The sequence below is a fragment of the Leptonychotes weddellii genome, chromosome 3 (assembly GCF_054177405.1).
Source record: "Leptonychotes weddellii isolate Sample4059 chromosome 3, ASM5417740v2, whole genome shotgun sequence".
NCBI classification, from domain to species: Eukaryota; Metazoa; Chordata; class Mammalia; order Carnivora; family Phocidae; genus Leptonychotes; species Leptonychotes weddellii.
Genome location: NC_138371.1, coordinates 61105234 through 61119994, shown reverse-complemented (window position 1 = coordinate 61119994; position 14761 = coordinate 61105234). Strand labels below are relative to the sequence as shown.

Sequence of the window (14761 nt, the reverse complement as noted above, 5' to 3'; positions counted from 1 at the left end):
CGTTTATCCTGACTCGGATCTCTTTAACATCTAACAATACCGGACCCCTCCCCATAACTAAACTAAAGTTCACTTTTCTAAGTGTTCTTGCAAACTCTTTATCCTTTATATTAAATTATTAGTACATTCCCAAATATTCCCTCATTCTTTCACTTAATAATAACCACTTCCTCTGCTCCTCCCCCACTCATTAATTCATTAATTTATTTTTTGATTCAGCAAAATTTACTGAGGGCCTATTAAATGCCAGGCATTGTTCAATCTGCTGGAGATTGAGTAGTATATAAAACAAAGTTCCTGCCCTTACAGGGCTTATGTTCTAGTGGGAAAAGACAGAGAATAAACACATACATGTGTGAACATATAATATGCCAGATGATATGTACCATAGAGAAAAATTAAGCTGGGTAGGTGAGAAAAGAGAGTGCAGAGGTGGTAGAAAGCAATGTCGATCTTCAAATTCCATCTCAGGTAAAATTCATTTTTAATGATCCATCATCATCCAATAAATCAATTAGGGCCTCTTATAATGTAACTGAAAACAATGAACTGGAAACACCATCTGAGTTGAAAAAGATTTGTTGCCAATCAGATTCATTCACTTCCTCAATTTCTGGATGGTTTATCAATGAGGCTTTACCATTAATGATATGTTACTCTCTCAAATACAGTTTGTTCAAACTGATACACTCAGAAAAATTGGGGGGGGGTAAAGCATTAATTTTATCACACCTTGGCCAAACCAACATAAAAGTGAGGCTTTTGCATGACTTCTTCCCAATTTTTTAAATAAAATGCCATTGTCTTATAATGTGCTTTAAATACATTTTCATCAAAACTTTAGAGCTATAAATTTAGTTTATTCAATCTAAGGAAAATGTCAACCATATAATTAGAAAAGTTAGTCCTCACTCTCAAATCAGTCAGCCAAATTAGACTTATATTCTACCAGATAAGATCCAACTTTACTTTTCAATTCAAATAAAGATATGCATTCTGAGAAAAAATATATTAAAAACACTGAAAATTAATTACAGATTATCTCTTATAAGAGAAATAGCTGAAAACAGTCAAAATTAAAATAATACAGAACTGGGGCGCCTGGGTGGCTCAGTTGGTTAAGCGACTGCCTTCGGCTCAGGTCATGATCCTGGAGTCCCGGGATCGAGTCCCGCATCAGGCTCCCTGCTCAGCAGGGAGTCTGCTTCTCCCTCTGACCCTCCTCCCTCTCATGCTCTCTGTATCTCATTCTGTCTCAGATAAATAAATAAAATCTTAAAAAAAATAAATAAATAAAATAATACAGAACTAAGAGCTCTGAGGCATATGATGAAGTGGCCAGAATGACATGGAATTCCTTTTGTAATTGTGTAAGTCTTTCATACCTTGATTTTCAGCCTTTGGACGTAACAAAATAAAAACCAAGTATAAAATTAGAAATAGCTCCATTAATTGCAGTATGCATCAAGATAAAAATTTCTCATGTTTTTAATGAAAGCAAATGATGTATATATGCTAAAAAAAATTAGTCTAATAGCCAATATATTTGTTATTAAAAGAAAGAGGAAAATATTAAAGTATTTTATGATTAAATGGGATGGGAATTGATTGGCCTATTAGAATACACACTTCATACAATTTGGTATGATTTTACAAAATAGGTTTTAAGCACAATATTGAATAACAAACACAAAATCTAAAAGAAATCATGTACAAGATAGATCCTTGAGTTTAGCCAATTCATCTTCAAAAATCTTGTAGCCTAGGGCGCCTGGGTGGCTCAGTCGGTTAAGCGTCTGCCTTCGGCTCAGGTCATGATCCCGGGGTCCTAGGATGGAGTCCCGCATCGGTCTCCCTGCTCGGCGGGAAGCCTGCTTCTCCCTCTCCCACTCCCACTCCCCCTGCTTGTGCTCCCTCTCTCACTGTGTCTCTCTCTGTCAAATAAATAAATAAAATCTTAAAAAAAAAAAAAAATCTTGTAGCCTCAGAAAGGATTTCTGTCACATTGAGAAGAATCAGAATTACTAACTATTGTAGATGCTGTGGCACCTTGTCCAGGCCTACCCGCTTCAGGGCTAAAGTCCTCCTCCTCCCACCTGCTAGCACCAGCCACCAAGCCCTCCGAGCTAAGTCCTCCCTTCTTGCCATTGCACTCAGCTGAAGAGAGCTGCCACGGTCAAGCCCTTCCTGGGGAGCCCAGCCCCTCTGCCCCAATTTTGCACAATTCTGTAAGGCCCACCCAGCTCCAGAGCTCCTATGGGATCGGCAAAGGCCTCTGCGGTGACTGCACTGAGGCCCAGCTTCTCCCTCTGTCCATTCCACTGGGCAGTTTTCTTTTCTTTCTTTCTTTCTTTTTTTTTTTTTTTTAAGATTTTATTTATTTATTTGAGAGAGAGAGAGCACAAGCAGAGGCAGAGGAAAAGGGAGAAGCAGGCTCCCCGCTGAGCAGGGAGACCGAAGTGGGACTCGATCCCAGGATCTTGGAATCATGACCTGAGCCAAAGACAGATGCTTAACTGACTGAGCCACCCAGGTGCGCCCAAGGGGCAGTTTTCAAGAGCTCTCCCCAGTAAACTCCCTGCAGGCCAACTTGTGCTCCAAGTCAGGTTCCCAGGGAACCTCACCTGCAGCACTAACCTACAGCACATCAGGTGTTCCCAGGCACATTTTCTTTCAGTTACTGGTTTATCCCAAGTATTGAAAATAGCAGAAAATACATTTAAATACGTGACAAAATACCACTTCAGTGTTTCACGCTAATGCGCTATTTACTTTGTTCTTAGGAAACTTTCCCTCAAAGGTTATGGATTCTCTGACAAGAGTCAGGAGAGAGAGAAATTAAAGTCAGTAATTAAAAACTGAAAAAATAATCCCTCTGACCCTCTCCCCTCTCATGCTGTTTCTCTCTCAAATAAATAAATAAAATCTTTAAATAAATAAATAAATAAAAACTGAAAAATAAAAAGTGAAAACCATTATCAGTCCCATCACACAATCATATATCTGAATTCAGAACATTTCAACACTAACCAAAATTCTCGTTCCTCATCATGAGGTCATGTGTAACAAAATTAATGGATATTTTTCTGATTTTGTACATTATTCTTATTTAATGAGATTATAAGTAAAAAGTGTTTGGTGGACTGCTATACTTACTTCCAACTTACTGTGTATTTTAAAAATCCCCACGTTAGAAAAAATTAAGTGGAAATATCAATTGGGCTCATAATACAAGTCTCTCAGAGCAAGGGGTAGTAGGTGTTAGCAAATGTTTTAATTGTTAACTATTAATATCATTGGTGAATGACTTGGGCCAGCACTCATGGTGTAGAAATGCAGAGACATATACCCCTTGAATATATAAGACTTTCCAAGGGATGTGCAAACTCACAGGTTTAAGAGAATCAGTTTTCAGACCCTCATGTTCCACATGTACTTTTTCCTAAAACTTACCTTTCTGAGAGCCCTTCTGTGTTTGCAGTAACATTCTCACCTGGTGCATTCCCCTGGGGCGTGTAAACCTCCAGGGTGTCACACACAGGGAGAGCTTCCTTTAATGATTAATCAAAGCACCACAAATCAGAAGGGGTTCTTGTCTTTTTATGCCATGAATGAATTGCTGTTAAGGAGACATGACCAAAATGTCCTATGTGTGTAATAAAAGCAAAAGATATATACTGTTAAAAATCCTATTGACCCAGGATCCTAGCATGTAATTTTATTTTTATTAATAAAAACCGTTAATAGAATTAAAAATATTTTTTAAATGTGATGAAGAAGATAATTGATCATGATTAGAATAAGTATGTCAAAATGCAATTTGTTAAAATTTATTTGTACTATTTATCTTCAATAATCCACTTATTAATTCTTTCCATGAAAGAACCCAAGAACAAGGAACACAAGATACTCCATTTGGAGGGAAAAACAATAAATAATTAGACCAAATAGATAAATGCAACAATTCATATTATGTTAAGAACAGCCAAGGAAATGCACTGGAAAAGGTGATGGAGTGGGGGAAAATAAGATAAAAAAATAAGTGTGGAAGCATGAGGGATACCTTAGGTAGTCTAGTCAAAAGGCCTACTTGATAAGTCATCTTACACTGAGACCTACCTAAAGAATAAAGAGGAGTCAGTTATGTAAAGAGCAAGGAAAAGAGGTTCCAAGCAGAGAAAACAGTCAAGCCAAAGGCTCTGAGGTAGAATAAAAGATGCCAAGTTCACAAACTGGTAGGACTGTCGCTCCACTGTGGCTGGAATATAATCAACAAAAGGTAGAATGCAGAAGAGATTTATGAGGTAGACAGAAAGCCAAATCATGCAGAATCCTGTAGGCCAAGGTACAAAGTTGAACTTCATGTTAATCTATCAAAAAGTTTTCAACCAGGCAGTGACATGATGTGATCTACATTTCTAAGAGTTCACTTCTAACAAGCGTATGGAGAATGGACCAAAATAGGCTAACGCAGAAGAAGGCCATTTACGCCCCTCGTATTTGAGAAGGCAGTGGCTGAAGTTGGGATGGTGTAACAGTGAAGATGGAAAGACATTTATGGATTCAAGAATATTGTCATGAAAGGTGTGGCAGTAGTTGAAAAAAGACCAGAAAGAGGTCTCCTTGGATTTTGGCCTGAGCAACCAAATGGATTATTTGGGTGGAACAAGAGGAATTTGGAGAAGGACTTAGAGGTTATGACCACCTCAACCCTTTAAGCCAAGTGCACTGGACCTACACCAGCCTCAAATGTTTCAAATCTAATGTCACATCCTTATTTCTAAGCTTAAATAGAATTTACCACCTAACTTGGCCCCTCTCAGATATGACACCTTTTCTGACTCTCTACTCTTTGGACCTTGACTTTGACGTGCAATTTCTAGTTTAACTAGCCCCTCCTGCCCCTAACATCTCCATAAAGCTGGCTCCTGTGCTCCTTGTCCCATGACACCCTAATGTGCCCTTCATCACAGGAGGTGTGGTGACCATGTGGGAGGATCGGAACAAAGGCTAAGAGGAAACTTCTGGGGCCAGTGGGACCAAACAAGCCTCCTAAAGTCCTGTATCTACTACATGGACTCATTAGTACTTCAAAAGCCACCAGAATCACTCACTCTAAGAATAGAATAAAACTGTAGCACTCTCAGGGCCTAGAAAGTATGGGCAAAAGGCTCCTATCACATCACTCAGCAGCAGCAGGATATTATTAAAAACTAGGTTTGCAGATTCCCAGTCCAATATTTTTAATCGCATCATACTGACTCATATCTTTCCATAGAAACAATATTAAACATGGTGCCCAGGATGTTGTAAATGTACCATTCTTTGGAACTATTTAAAAACTATTTAAAAACTCTTACTGACTCCCTAACAACCTAACCACCACATGTAACATTACATCCATGGACAAAGGTATGTGAATAAACAGTCCACTTATAAATGATCTTTTGGAATTGGTGAACTAGTTAAGAATATTAACCCTCCCGGGGCACCTGGCTGGCTCAGTTGGTAGAGCATGAGACTCTGGATCTTGGGGTCAAGAGTTCGAGCCCCACATTAGGTGTAGAGGTTACTTAAAAATAAAACCTTAAAAAAAGAATATTATTCCTGCTACTTGTGTTTATTTTCTCTGTGGCTATGAAAAATGCTAAATGAGTGGAACCAAAAGGAAGGACAAGAAGTAAAGGATGCTCTCCCTATATCGGCTTTCCCATATCTCTCCTAAATTGATTCTGAAAGGCTCTCTTTTGCACCCTTGCCTTGGCAAAGACTTGTGGTCATTTCCTAGGTTCTCCATTGAGCTATTCCTTATCTAGAGTTCCAAAAGGACAATGCCCAAGTCTGCCTATCCCCGCTCAAATACACATCATTGTATTCTTGAGAGCTTGTTGGGAGGGACGCACACGGAGTGGTGAGGGAGGAAGGGGACACCCGCCTAGCCAGCCAGATCAGCCGAAGCAACCTGGCGATCAATGGGGTGACAGATGTCGCAGCCAGATCGCCCTCACATCCCACATCAGTGTATTCTTACACAGTGGAATTTCTTACTATTCTATATAAGCTGACACATTTAAAAGCAACATCCACAAGACTGCAGAAAGCTTTTTTATATTAATTAAGATCCACATTTATATTGAACCATGAATGGCTCCGATTTTCCTTCTGTTGAAAGAACATAATATATGCCCCTAGGGAAAAACAAACCAGAAGCTGAGCTTTCAGGAGAAGTGAAAAATAAAACCCATATTGCAGATAAAGGTTGGATTGCAAATGTACCCTGCAAATTAACCAAGAATTAGAGGCAACCTTCAAACTGGAAATAAAACCTTGACAAGCAGATCTGCTGGGAGATTTAAGTTTTAAAATAGGAAGAGACAGCTGTCTTCTGTTACAAATGAAAGTAACTAGCATGAAGTAGGGAGAATCCTGAGTTGGTAAATCCTGTCATCAGAGACTAAGGGACATCACTAAGATGCAAGCTCAAGACAATGGCCAAGAAAGATAACTATCATTAAAGAGTGGCATTAACTAAAACCACCGTCAAGTAAATATGCTTCAGTTGAGTTAAGTGAACTGAAGCAAAGGAAGTAGACACTGTAACTGTCTGGGCCAGTCAGCCAAACTAACTGGTAGGTCACCATATATCATAGGTATATATTAAGGCTTTGATTTTGTGTCCACTGTTGTTTGTTTGAGATCTTTTTTTCCTGGGGCACTAGTCGCCCATTGTTTCTTCCCCACCTTCTTACGCCATACCCACTGAAGCTGGACTTCCTGCTCATAGAATTTGTTCTCACAAACTCGACTGAGCAGTGGTCCAGGCCCTTGTGCCCCTTTGGCTACAGCTGACTGAACAAGAACTGGACACACTGAGCTAAAAGCTCTCTCCAGATGTAGACTCCAGTCACTTACCAAATGCTGAACCACAAATAGAAGGAAAGATTTATTCCAATGGGGCAGCCATCAGGGGCCAGGTGCACTGAGATGCGATCAGGACAAGCAAGACTGAAGACAAATGTGAAAATGAAATGGACATAGAAGGAGAAGCAGAGATTATGTGCTGTGCTTGTGGAAGAACAGAGAAAGTGGCTGCCTTGATCTTGGCTGACTTTCTACTCCCTGATTCCAATCTCTCATGAGATCAGTGAACTTTTGGCCTTCGGATACTATAACATAACCTTTCAGGCTAGTTCATGTGAGGCTCTGTTTCCTCCAAACAATCAATCCCTGGATAAAATACCAACTAAAGTCCATTTGTAATATTCCTACCTTTTCTTAACTAAATGATATTGTCCACAATTTTGAAAGGTCAGATTGCCCCAGAGTCTAAAAGTGACAGGGAATATGAATACCCCTGATTTTCCACAGAAGTCAAAGAGAAAAAAATAAGTCTAATCCCTATGCCCTTCACCAGGACATTGCTGTTCAGTGGGTTTTGCAAGAGGCCTGAGTATCAACATTTTTAACAAGCATCTTGGAAAGGTGGTCCAGTGACTACCCTTTAAGAAGTACTCCTCTAAAGCCTGCTTCAATATTGCTACAAAAATCTGTGTACTTTCAAATTCCTCCCAAGAAAAATGATATTCATCAAGTGCCAACATTCAGAAGTAGCAAATTGCTGTTGGAAAGACATATTTGTTTGAAACCCTAATAGGAGCAAGTATTGTTTCTATTTATTTTTTTCTGCACATATAAGATATTTGCATTTCATTTCACATTAAATGGGATTTTGTAAAACGGCCTGGGGGAGCTGAAATGCAACCTATGATGCTGTTTCCGTCTGAAAATGAATTTAAATTTCCAAAGAGCTAATTTAAGGACTTTTGAAATATAACCAGTTTATAATCTGAGGATTTTATGTATCATTCCAACTGAACCAATTTGATTATGATACCAAGGAATTATTGTTATTTTTGTTAGACAATACCGGCATTCTGGTTATAGGAGAAAATATATTTTTCAGAGATGCATACAAAACTAGGCAGGGATGCAAATTGAGGATGTTCAGGATTTATTTTAAAATACTTCAACAAAGACAATAAAAATTTCAAAAACGAATAGATGAAGTAAATGAAGCAAAATCTTGCTAATTACTGAATCTGGAAAATGGGAATATGAGACTATAATTTATTGCTTTCTACTTCTGTGAATATTGGAGAAATGAGTATACGAGAGTTTGGTTAATGTAGCAGCCATGCAAGATTCCTACAGGACTATGCAAATTGGGTTAATTACTAGCAACACAAAGGAATGACATCAGAGGTCCATTAACTTGGGGAGAGATGAATTTGTCTTTTGATAGTTCCTGATATGTGAGAGAAAAAAGAAGTCAAAGGCAGAACATATGGAAAAGTAATTTCTTAATTATTTGAAAGATATTTTTTGTTTTTCTGAGATGTACAAAAAGGCTTAATTCAATACAGAATAGATCAGAAACAATGTGGTAAGGGGCAAAGCACATTCAGACATGATACTCTTTTTGAGCTTCCTTTATTTAAATTGTAAGAGTACAGGCAAATCATTTCTGGTTTTTGCACTTTCCAAAAAATCATAAAATGTGCTGGGGCGCCTGGGTGGCTCAGTTGGTTAAGCAACTGCCTTCGGCTCAGGTCATGATCCCAGGGTCCTGGGATCGAGCCCCGCGTCGGGCTCCCTGCTCAGCGGGAAACCTGCTTCTCTTCCCACTCCCCCTGCTTGTGTTCCCTCTCTCGCTGTCTCTCTCTGTGTCATATAAATAAATAAAATCTTTAAAAAAAAAAATCATAAAACGTGGATAAGAGACCACTTTTTGGTTTCTTCTAACTGTGGACTGTAAACTACATGCAAAAGCTGGTTATTGGTAATAACTAGTAAATCCTATTTGGTAATAAGCCAATTGTTTGGTAAATTTTTCAAATCAATTTTAGGGAGAAGGTGGAGAAGAAAGCTAAAGGCTAAAAACACAGAGATAGTTAGAGTTGAAGAAGGAAAGAAAAAAAAGAAGAATCTAGGTCCTTAAATGAGTATTAACTAATGGTACCGTCACCCTGCTCTGGTATGTTTATTCCTTGTGCTACTCTTAACAGTTTTTGACTTCTGAGGAAATTGGACCTTCCTTAAAAATACTCTTTAAAGCCTCAAGAAATGCAGATTCCAGGTCCTCGCTATGCCACCGTCAGCCACATAGAATTTCTTAGCCTCAGTTTACTAATCTGCAAAAGAGGATTGAACTAGATGACCTCAAAGTTCTCTTCCAGCTCAAACATTCCACAACACAGTTTTTCATGGGTATCTTTTTATCTTTAAAATCTTCAGATACTTTATTTTGAATAAGTTGCACTACAAAGGCCTGGGAAGCAATTAACCACACCTACCGCACAAGCTGAGTCCCAGCACAAAAATTACCTGAGAGAAGACAAACAAGACTAGAACTGATTCTTCTGCAAGGGCTAAGGATCTCTTATTCTTTCCCTTTCTTCAGACAGTAAGTACTAAGGGATGATTTCCTGGTAAATTTCAATCAGAAATAAAAAAAAAAAAAGAGAGAGAGATCTAAATTCATAAGTAAGTCACTTTTAATATAAAGTTTAAATTGCAAGTAATTTTTCTGGACCACGTATATAAAGGAATCTACTTTAAATCTGCTTTATTGGTAAACACAAGGAAATATGTCTGGGAAATATATCTGGCCAGTACTATAACAAGAAGGAGAGAGAATAAAGAATCCATATTCTATCTCATTCTAGCTCTTATTTTAAAAGAAAAACACTGGAAGCCTACAGTAAGTATTATATACTTTGAGACATTTTTATTTTCAGAGATAAAGCATATCCTATTTGTGGCTTCAGTGCGCTTTACCACTCATGCATTATGTAGGTGTCTCAAATTGTAAAAAAAAAAAAAAAAAAAAAAAAAATTTATGGCCTGTAAAATGATTTTTGACTGTGGTTTTGAAAGGCCACATGAAATTTAACATGTCTAGTCTGGATTCTTTCAAACTTTCTGGTCAATTATTCGTAAATAACAGGCACAATTTTTCACTTTTTCTACAGGGAGGAAAGAATTGTTAAAATGACTGGAATGGCTAAACAAAACAAATGAAAGAGAGAATATAAAGAAAAGAGACATCAGCCCCTGTAATGTGTCAACCATAAATAATAGTCAATAGAAACCTATCACATCCAGTCATGTACATCATCTCAAGTGAAGGTCAGAGATAATCGGGCCAGAAATACCATCTAGTAAAAGGGTCATCTGTGTCACAAAGATACTGAGCTTGGGAAATTACTGACAAAGAGTCAGCTGTTCCCAAAGCATCATTCAGTCCAAAGAACTGAGCATCTAGAAAGGAATAAAAACAAAGGATCTGTTCGAAATGCAAAGTGGAGGTGGGAAACATGAAAGAGTGTAAAAAGGAACCTTCCTCTTCCCCAACTTTGGGACATCACCTCTTCATAGAGATCCCAACCCTCGGGCAAAGGGCCCTTCGTGGGTGAGAACACCCCTCTGGGACTGGCCTCCAGGAGGCGGGCCAGAACTCCCTGCTCATGAAACAGCACTGCTGTCTGTGTGGGTGTAGTGCTCTCTGAGAAGGTCACTGTGGAAATAGGACACAAGGCCAGAGCAGGAAACCAGCCGGAGTCAAGAGTAACATAGCACCCTTTTCCCACTTTGCCAATCTGCTAAACCAGATCCGAAGAAATGCTATCATTCCCCAAGACAAGATGTCTTACTCCAGGATGATGACTACACACCCTTAGGGCACACCCTGACACCCATACCCACCCTCTCTTTTTTTCCTCCCTCTATTAACATACTTTGTCTCTATTCAAGATGAACCTTGCCCCATTGACATCTCTTAGACACAGGCATTCTCTCAGTGTTCATTCCAGAAATTAAAGTGAGAATAAGCCCAGGCCTCTCCTCCTCTCCTCCCCTTCCACTGTTCATCTCCTAAGTCATAACCCAACTCCAAATCAAAACCCCATCATGGTAAGCACCCTTTGTATGGCATTTTTTGCTTAGCTCAGTGCCCCAGAACCTAGGATGGTGCAAGGAACACAGCAGGCCCTCCATAAATAGGGAAATAATCTATTAAATTCCCCAGCTGACTATTACATCATCATCAGACATTTCCTTTTCCCATTCTGGATCCCAAGGGCAATCATCAATTTTTCTTCCATCATGACACACAATCAAATCTATCACCCATATTTTCATCTTATATCCTGACCCAAAAGCCAAGCTCTTAAAAGGCCCAGACATTTCAGCAGGGCTGTTTTTCGCTTGGGCTCTGACTTTAAAACTCATCCTGATAATAAAGCTCTCAAGAATCTCCTCCTTGTTCATCTCCTCATCCAAAGTCACAGTCCCGCCCACTTAAGGACTTGCCTCCCCCATCAAAGTCTCTAATTGAGAACATACCTCTGCTCCGGGAATATTTACTCCCACTTTCTCCAGTCCTTTTCCAAAAAGCACATGCACCAATTAAACTTCAAACCGCCCCCCTCAAAAAAAAAAAAATATATATATATATATGTATATATATATATATATGCCTTGTTATACCAGACTTCTATCAAAACCCAACAGTCCATGGAATGCTGCCCTCCTGTCTATATTATTGCTTTATGTTATCAAGAACCCATCCATTCCCTAGGGTATTTCCTTCATTCCCAAAACCGTAAACATACATTATTGAACCCATCATAGGTAGTAAAAGTACAGAAAAAAGGAAAGACAACAATAGATGTGGGGAAATGATCAAATGTCTTCTCTCCACTCATTACCCCTCTCCTCATTGCAAGTATCTGTTTAAATTTATTGCTTCTATCCTTGCAAGAGCAAGGTACATTTTGCCTAGTGAAGCCTCTCTTTGTTTTGCTGATTCAGAATTGGGAGGGAATATATTAAGAAGAGATAGGATTACTCTAGGATACACTAATTTTTTTTCAAAATGTATAATCATGATGGATCTCCCCATAATTGCTGGGCCCTTGAAATCTAATTTGCCTAAGTCAGTCTCAAACTAGAAACTGAGAAAGAAAGCAAAATCATAAAAGTAAAGTCCATCTTCTAATCATCACTAAGAAGTCATCTACTGTAGCCAGAAGCCTCCAAACTGAGGAATTCACTGGTGAAGAAGTCATGTTGAGTTCTCAACTCCCATTACCTTTTGCCACAGAATCACTATACCATTTTCCTTTAGTAAGTGAGGTTGGCTTGGGTTGAAAATGTGGAACATTAAAGAAGGTATTAAAGAAATCAGCCAATCCCTTTCTCACCCCATACCCTCCTCCAATTTCTGACTAACATTGATAATCTATTGTCACATATAACTCTACCGCCTACCCTGTAAATAATAATAGCTCCGAGACTCTGTACTTTACATATATTCTCTCATTTAACCCATCCCAAAAGCCTGGTAGGTAAATTTTAATATTCCCATTTTACAGCTGTGAAAACTTGAGGTCTCAAAGGAAAATGATGCCAAAAACTTTGTCAGCTAATAGTCATTTAAAATAGGCCATACCACTCCTTTGTTAATATTATAAATTACTGAATATCTTAAAAAACTATATGGATTTAGAACTCCTCTAAGATTTTTGAATTAGAAAATTTTAAAATGCATACCTGCTTTTTCCTTGAATTTGCTTTGGGAAACAGGCCTGCTGACAACACAGATGTAAATGGAGAACAGCATAGCTCAGGAAAAGGGTTTGGAATAGATGGCATTTCCAGAACATCAAGATCTTTCTTTTTTCTCCTACACCAAGAGAACATAGGAGGTAATTTACATAAAGCAGAATGTAAAATATAATTGCTGACAGGATTAAGAAGTTAAGGGCCAACATGTACCACTCTGTGACAACACTAATATTATATAAAGTATACAGCAAAGGTCTGTGATGTACTTTCTGTGGGCCAAAATAAAATTCGTTAATGGATATAAACCAATTTTCTATAGTATTCCTATCTTTTTTGGGGGGGACCTTTTAAAAAATCACTAGGTATAGAAACCCCATTTCCAGCATTTTCGATAATTTTCCTAACCTGAAATACAGACTATATAATTATTGATGCAAAAACCATCCTGAGAAGTTAGACATTTCTATGGATCCATTAAATCGACAAAGTCTACAAACATTTAGTGAATTCATCCCTATGCTATTTTACTAATCACTTTTGGAAGTGATGGTTTATTAATTATAGCTGTGGTTCATCTCACTTCAAATTTCATTCACAATGTTGCCCACACACAGTCTGTTGATTTTTCAAGTGCTTATAGATACTAAACCGCAAGGCAGTGTTTTTGAAGAGGTAAGTGAATAGAACTTGCTAGTATAAATGTACTCTAGTCCACTGCAGAGTAATTTTAACTTCAGTGAAGTTGAAGCACTTTGAAAATCTGGAGGAAAAAAAAGTACCATTTCAATGTATGAATATAAAGGACTACAGATTTTTGTATTGTTGCAGTCTTTTTCTTTCCTAAAGTACGTGCAAAATTGTGAACTCTAAAGGCACTTAGTGCTGAATGCTATGGAGCTTGGGAAACCTTTTAAAGCCTCTATTCTTCCTGCTGAACAGCAAGACTGCTCAAATGTCAATCCGTGCTTTGCCTCTCCAGGGTCGCTGTAAGACTCTATGTGGGAGGTGAACTCATTTATGCGATGATTTTTTAAATTTATAAAATAAAAAGGATTAGGTTTTTTTGTTTTGGTTTGGTTTGGTTTGGTTTTGGGGGGGTTGTTTGTTTTTTGTTTTTTTGGTACAGGGCCACGAAGAGAGGAAAAGGGGGTGATCAGCCTGGCCTCCTAGTTCACACGGATGGGCAGAGGTGAGAGCGACCAGGAGCTCTCAATGAAACGGTGATGCTATTTATAAGGCGCTGCGAGATCGCAATGTCCTGCTGAGCGGGTAGGAGCCAGCTCAAAGGGAATTGTCTTCAGAGACTTTCACAAACTTGGCCCAGCTCTGGGCACATGGCTCACCCCCTAGGACCGCCTCCTCAGCCCCTCGCCGGCTGCCAACCCAGGACACTCCCCCGCGCCCTCCGAGGGCTGCCTACCTGTCTGCAGCACAGCCGCGGGTCCCGTCCGGAGGGGGCAGGAGCGCCCGCGCGTGCAACCAGGGGGCAGGCTCCAGGTCGCGGGCGTCGCCCCTCCCCTGGGCAGCGCCGCACACCTGGGCGGCCAGCGGCGAGTCCTGGGCAGCCGCCCTACCCGCGGCGCTCTGCCCATCTTGCAGGGAAGTGGTCATTGTCGTCGGCCGGGGGGTCTCGGGTGTCACGGGAGACCCGGCGCGGGGGGAGAGGGAGGCCCGGCGGCGGGAGGCGAAGCGCCTGCTTGGCAGCCCGAGCGCGCTGCAGGTGCGGTGGCCTCGCCGCCTGCGCTCAGGGCCCGGGCGGCTCAGACGCGCGGCCGAGCAGTCGGCGAGGCGGCGGGGGAGGGGAGGGGGCGGAGGAGGAGGGTGGGGAGAGGGGAGGAGCGGCCGGTGGGTGGGGGCCGCGGGCGGCGGGGCGAGGCGCGGAGGGGGCGGGGAGGGCGCCGAGCGCCGGGCTGGCCCCGCACCCGGCCCGGGACGCGCCGGGGCGCTGGCGGAGGTCCCGCGTCGCCGGGACTCGGCCCTCGGCGGCCCGCGCGCGAGGTCCGGGCCGCCACCTCCCCAGGTGGGCACCCGAGCGCGAGGCTGAGTCCAGGGTCAGGGCGGGCCCGCGCCGCCGGAGGCGGGGACCCATGTGAGCCGCGCTCCCGCAGGGCTTGCCTAGCGGAGCGCAGGCGGG

At 40.8% G+C, this 14761-nt stretch overlaps 1 protein-coding gene across 3 annotated transcripts in view; it reads right to left on the bottom strand.

The window, feature by feature from the left end:
• GRB14 (growth factor receptor bound protein 14) overlaps nucleotides 1-14298 on the bottom strand; it is a 113835-nt gene extending 99537 nt beyond the window's left edge. Inside the window, exons 1-2 of one of the 3 annotated variants that reach the window (XM_081814291.1) lie at nucleotides 14048-14298; nucleotides 12613-12745 (exon numbers count right to left, since the gene is read on the bottom strand). In XM_081814291.1, the coding sequence (XP_081670417.1) occupies nucleotides 12613-12745; nucleotides 14048-14238 (324 nt within the window). In that variant the 5' untranslated portion in view covers nucleotides 14239-14298. The remainder of the gene's footprint in view (nucleotides 1-12612; nucleotides 12746-14047) is intronic. The other 2 variants (XM_081814289.1, XM_081814290.1) reach the window with 2 other exon arrangements.
• Between the last annotated feature and the right edge of the window lie 463 nt (nucleotides 14299-14761).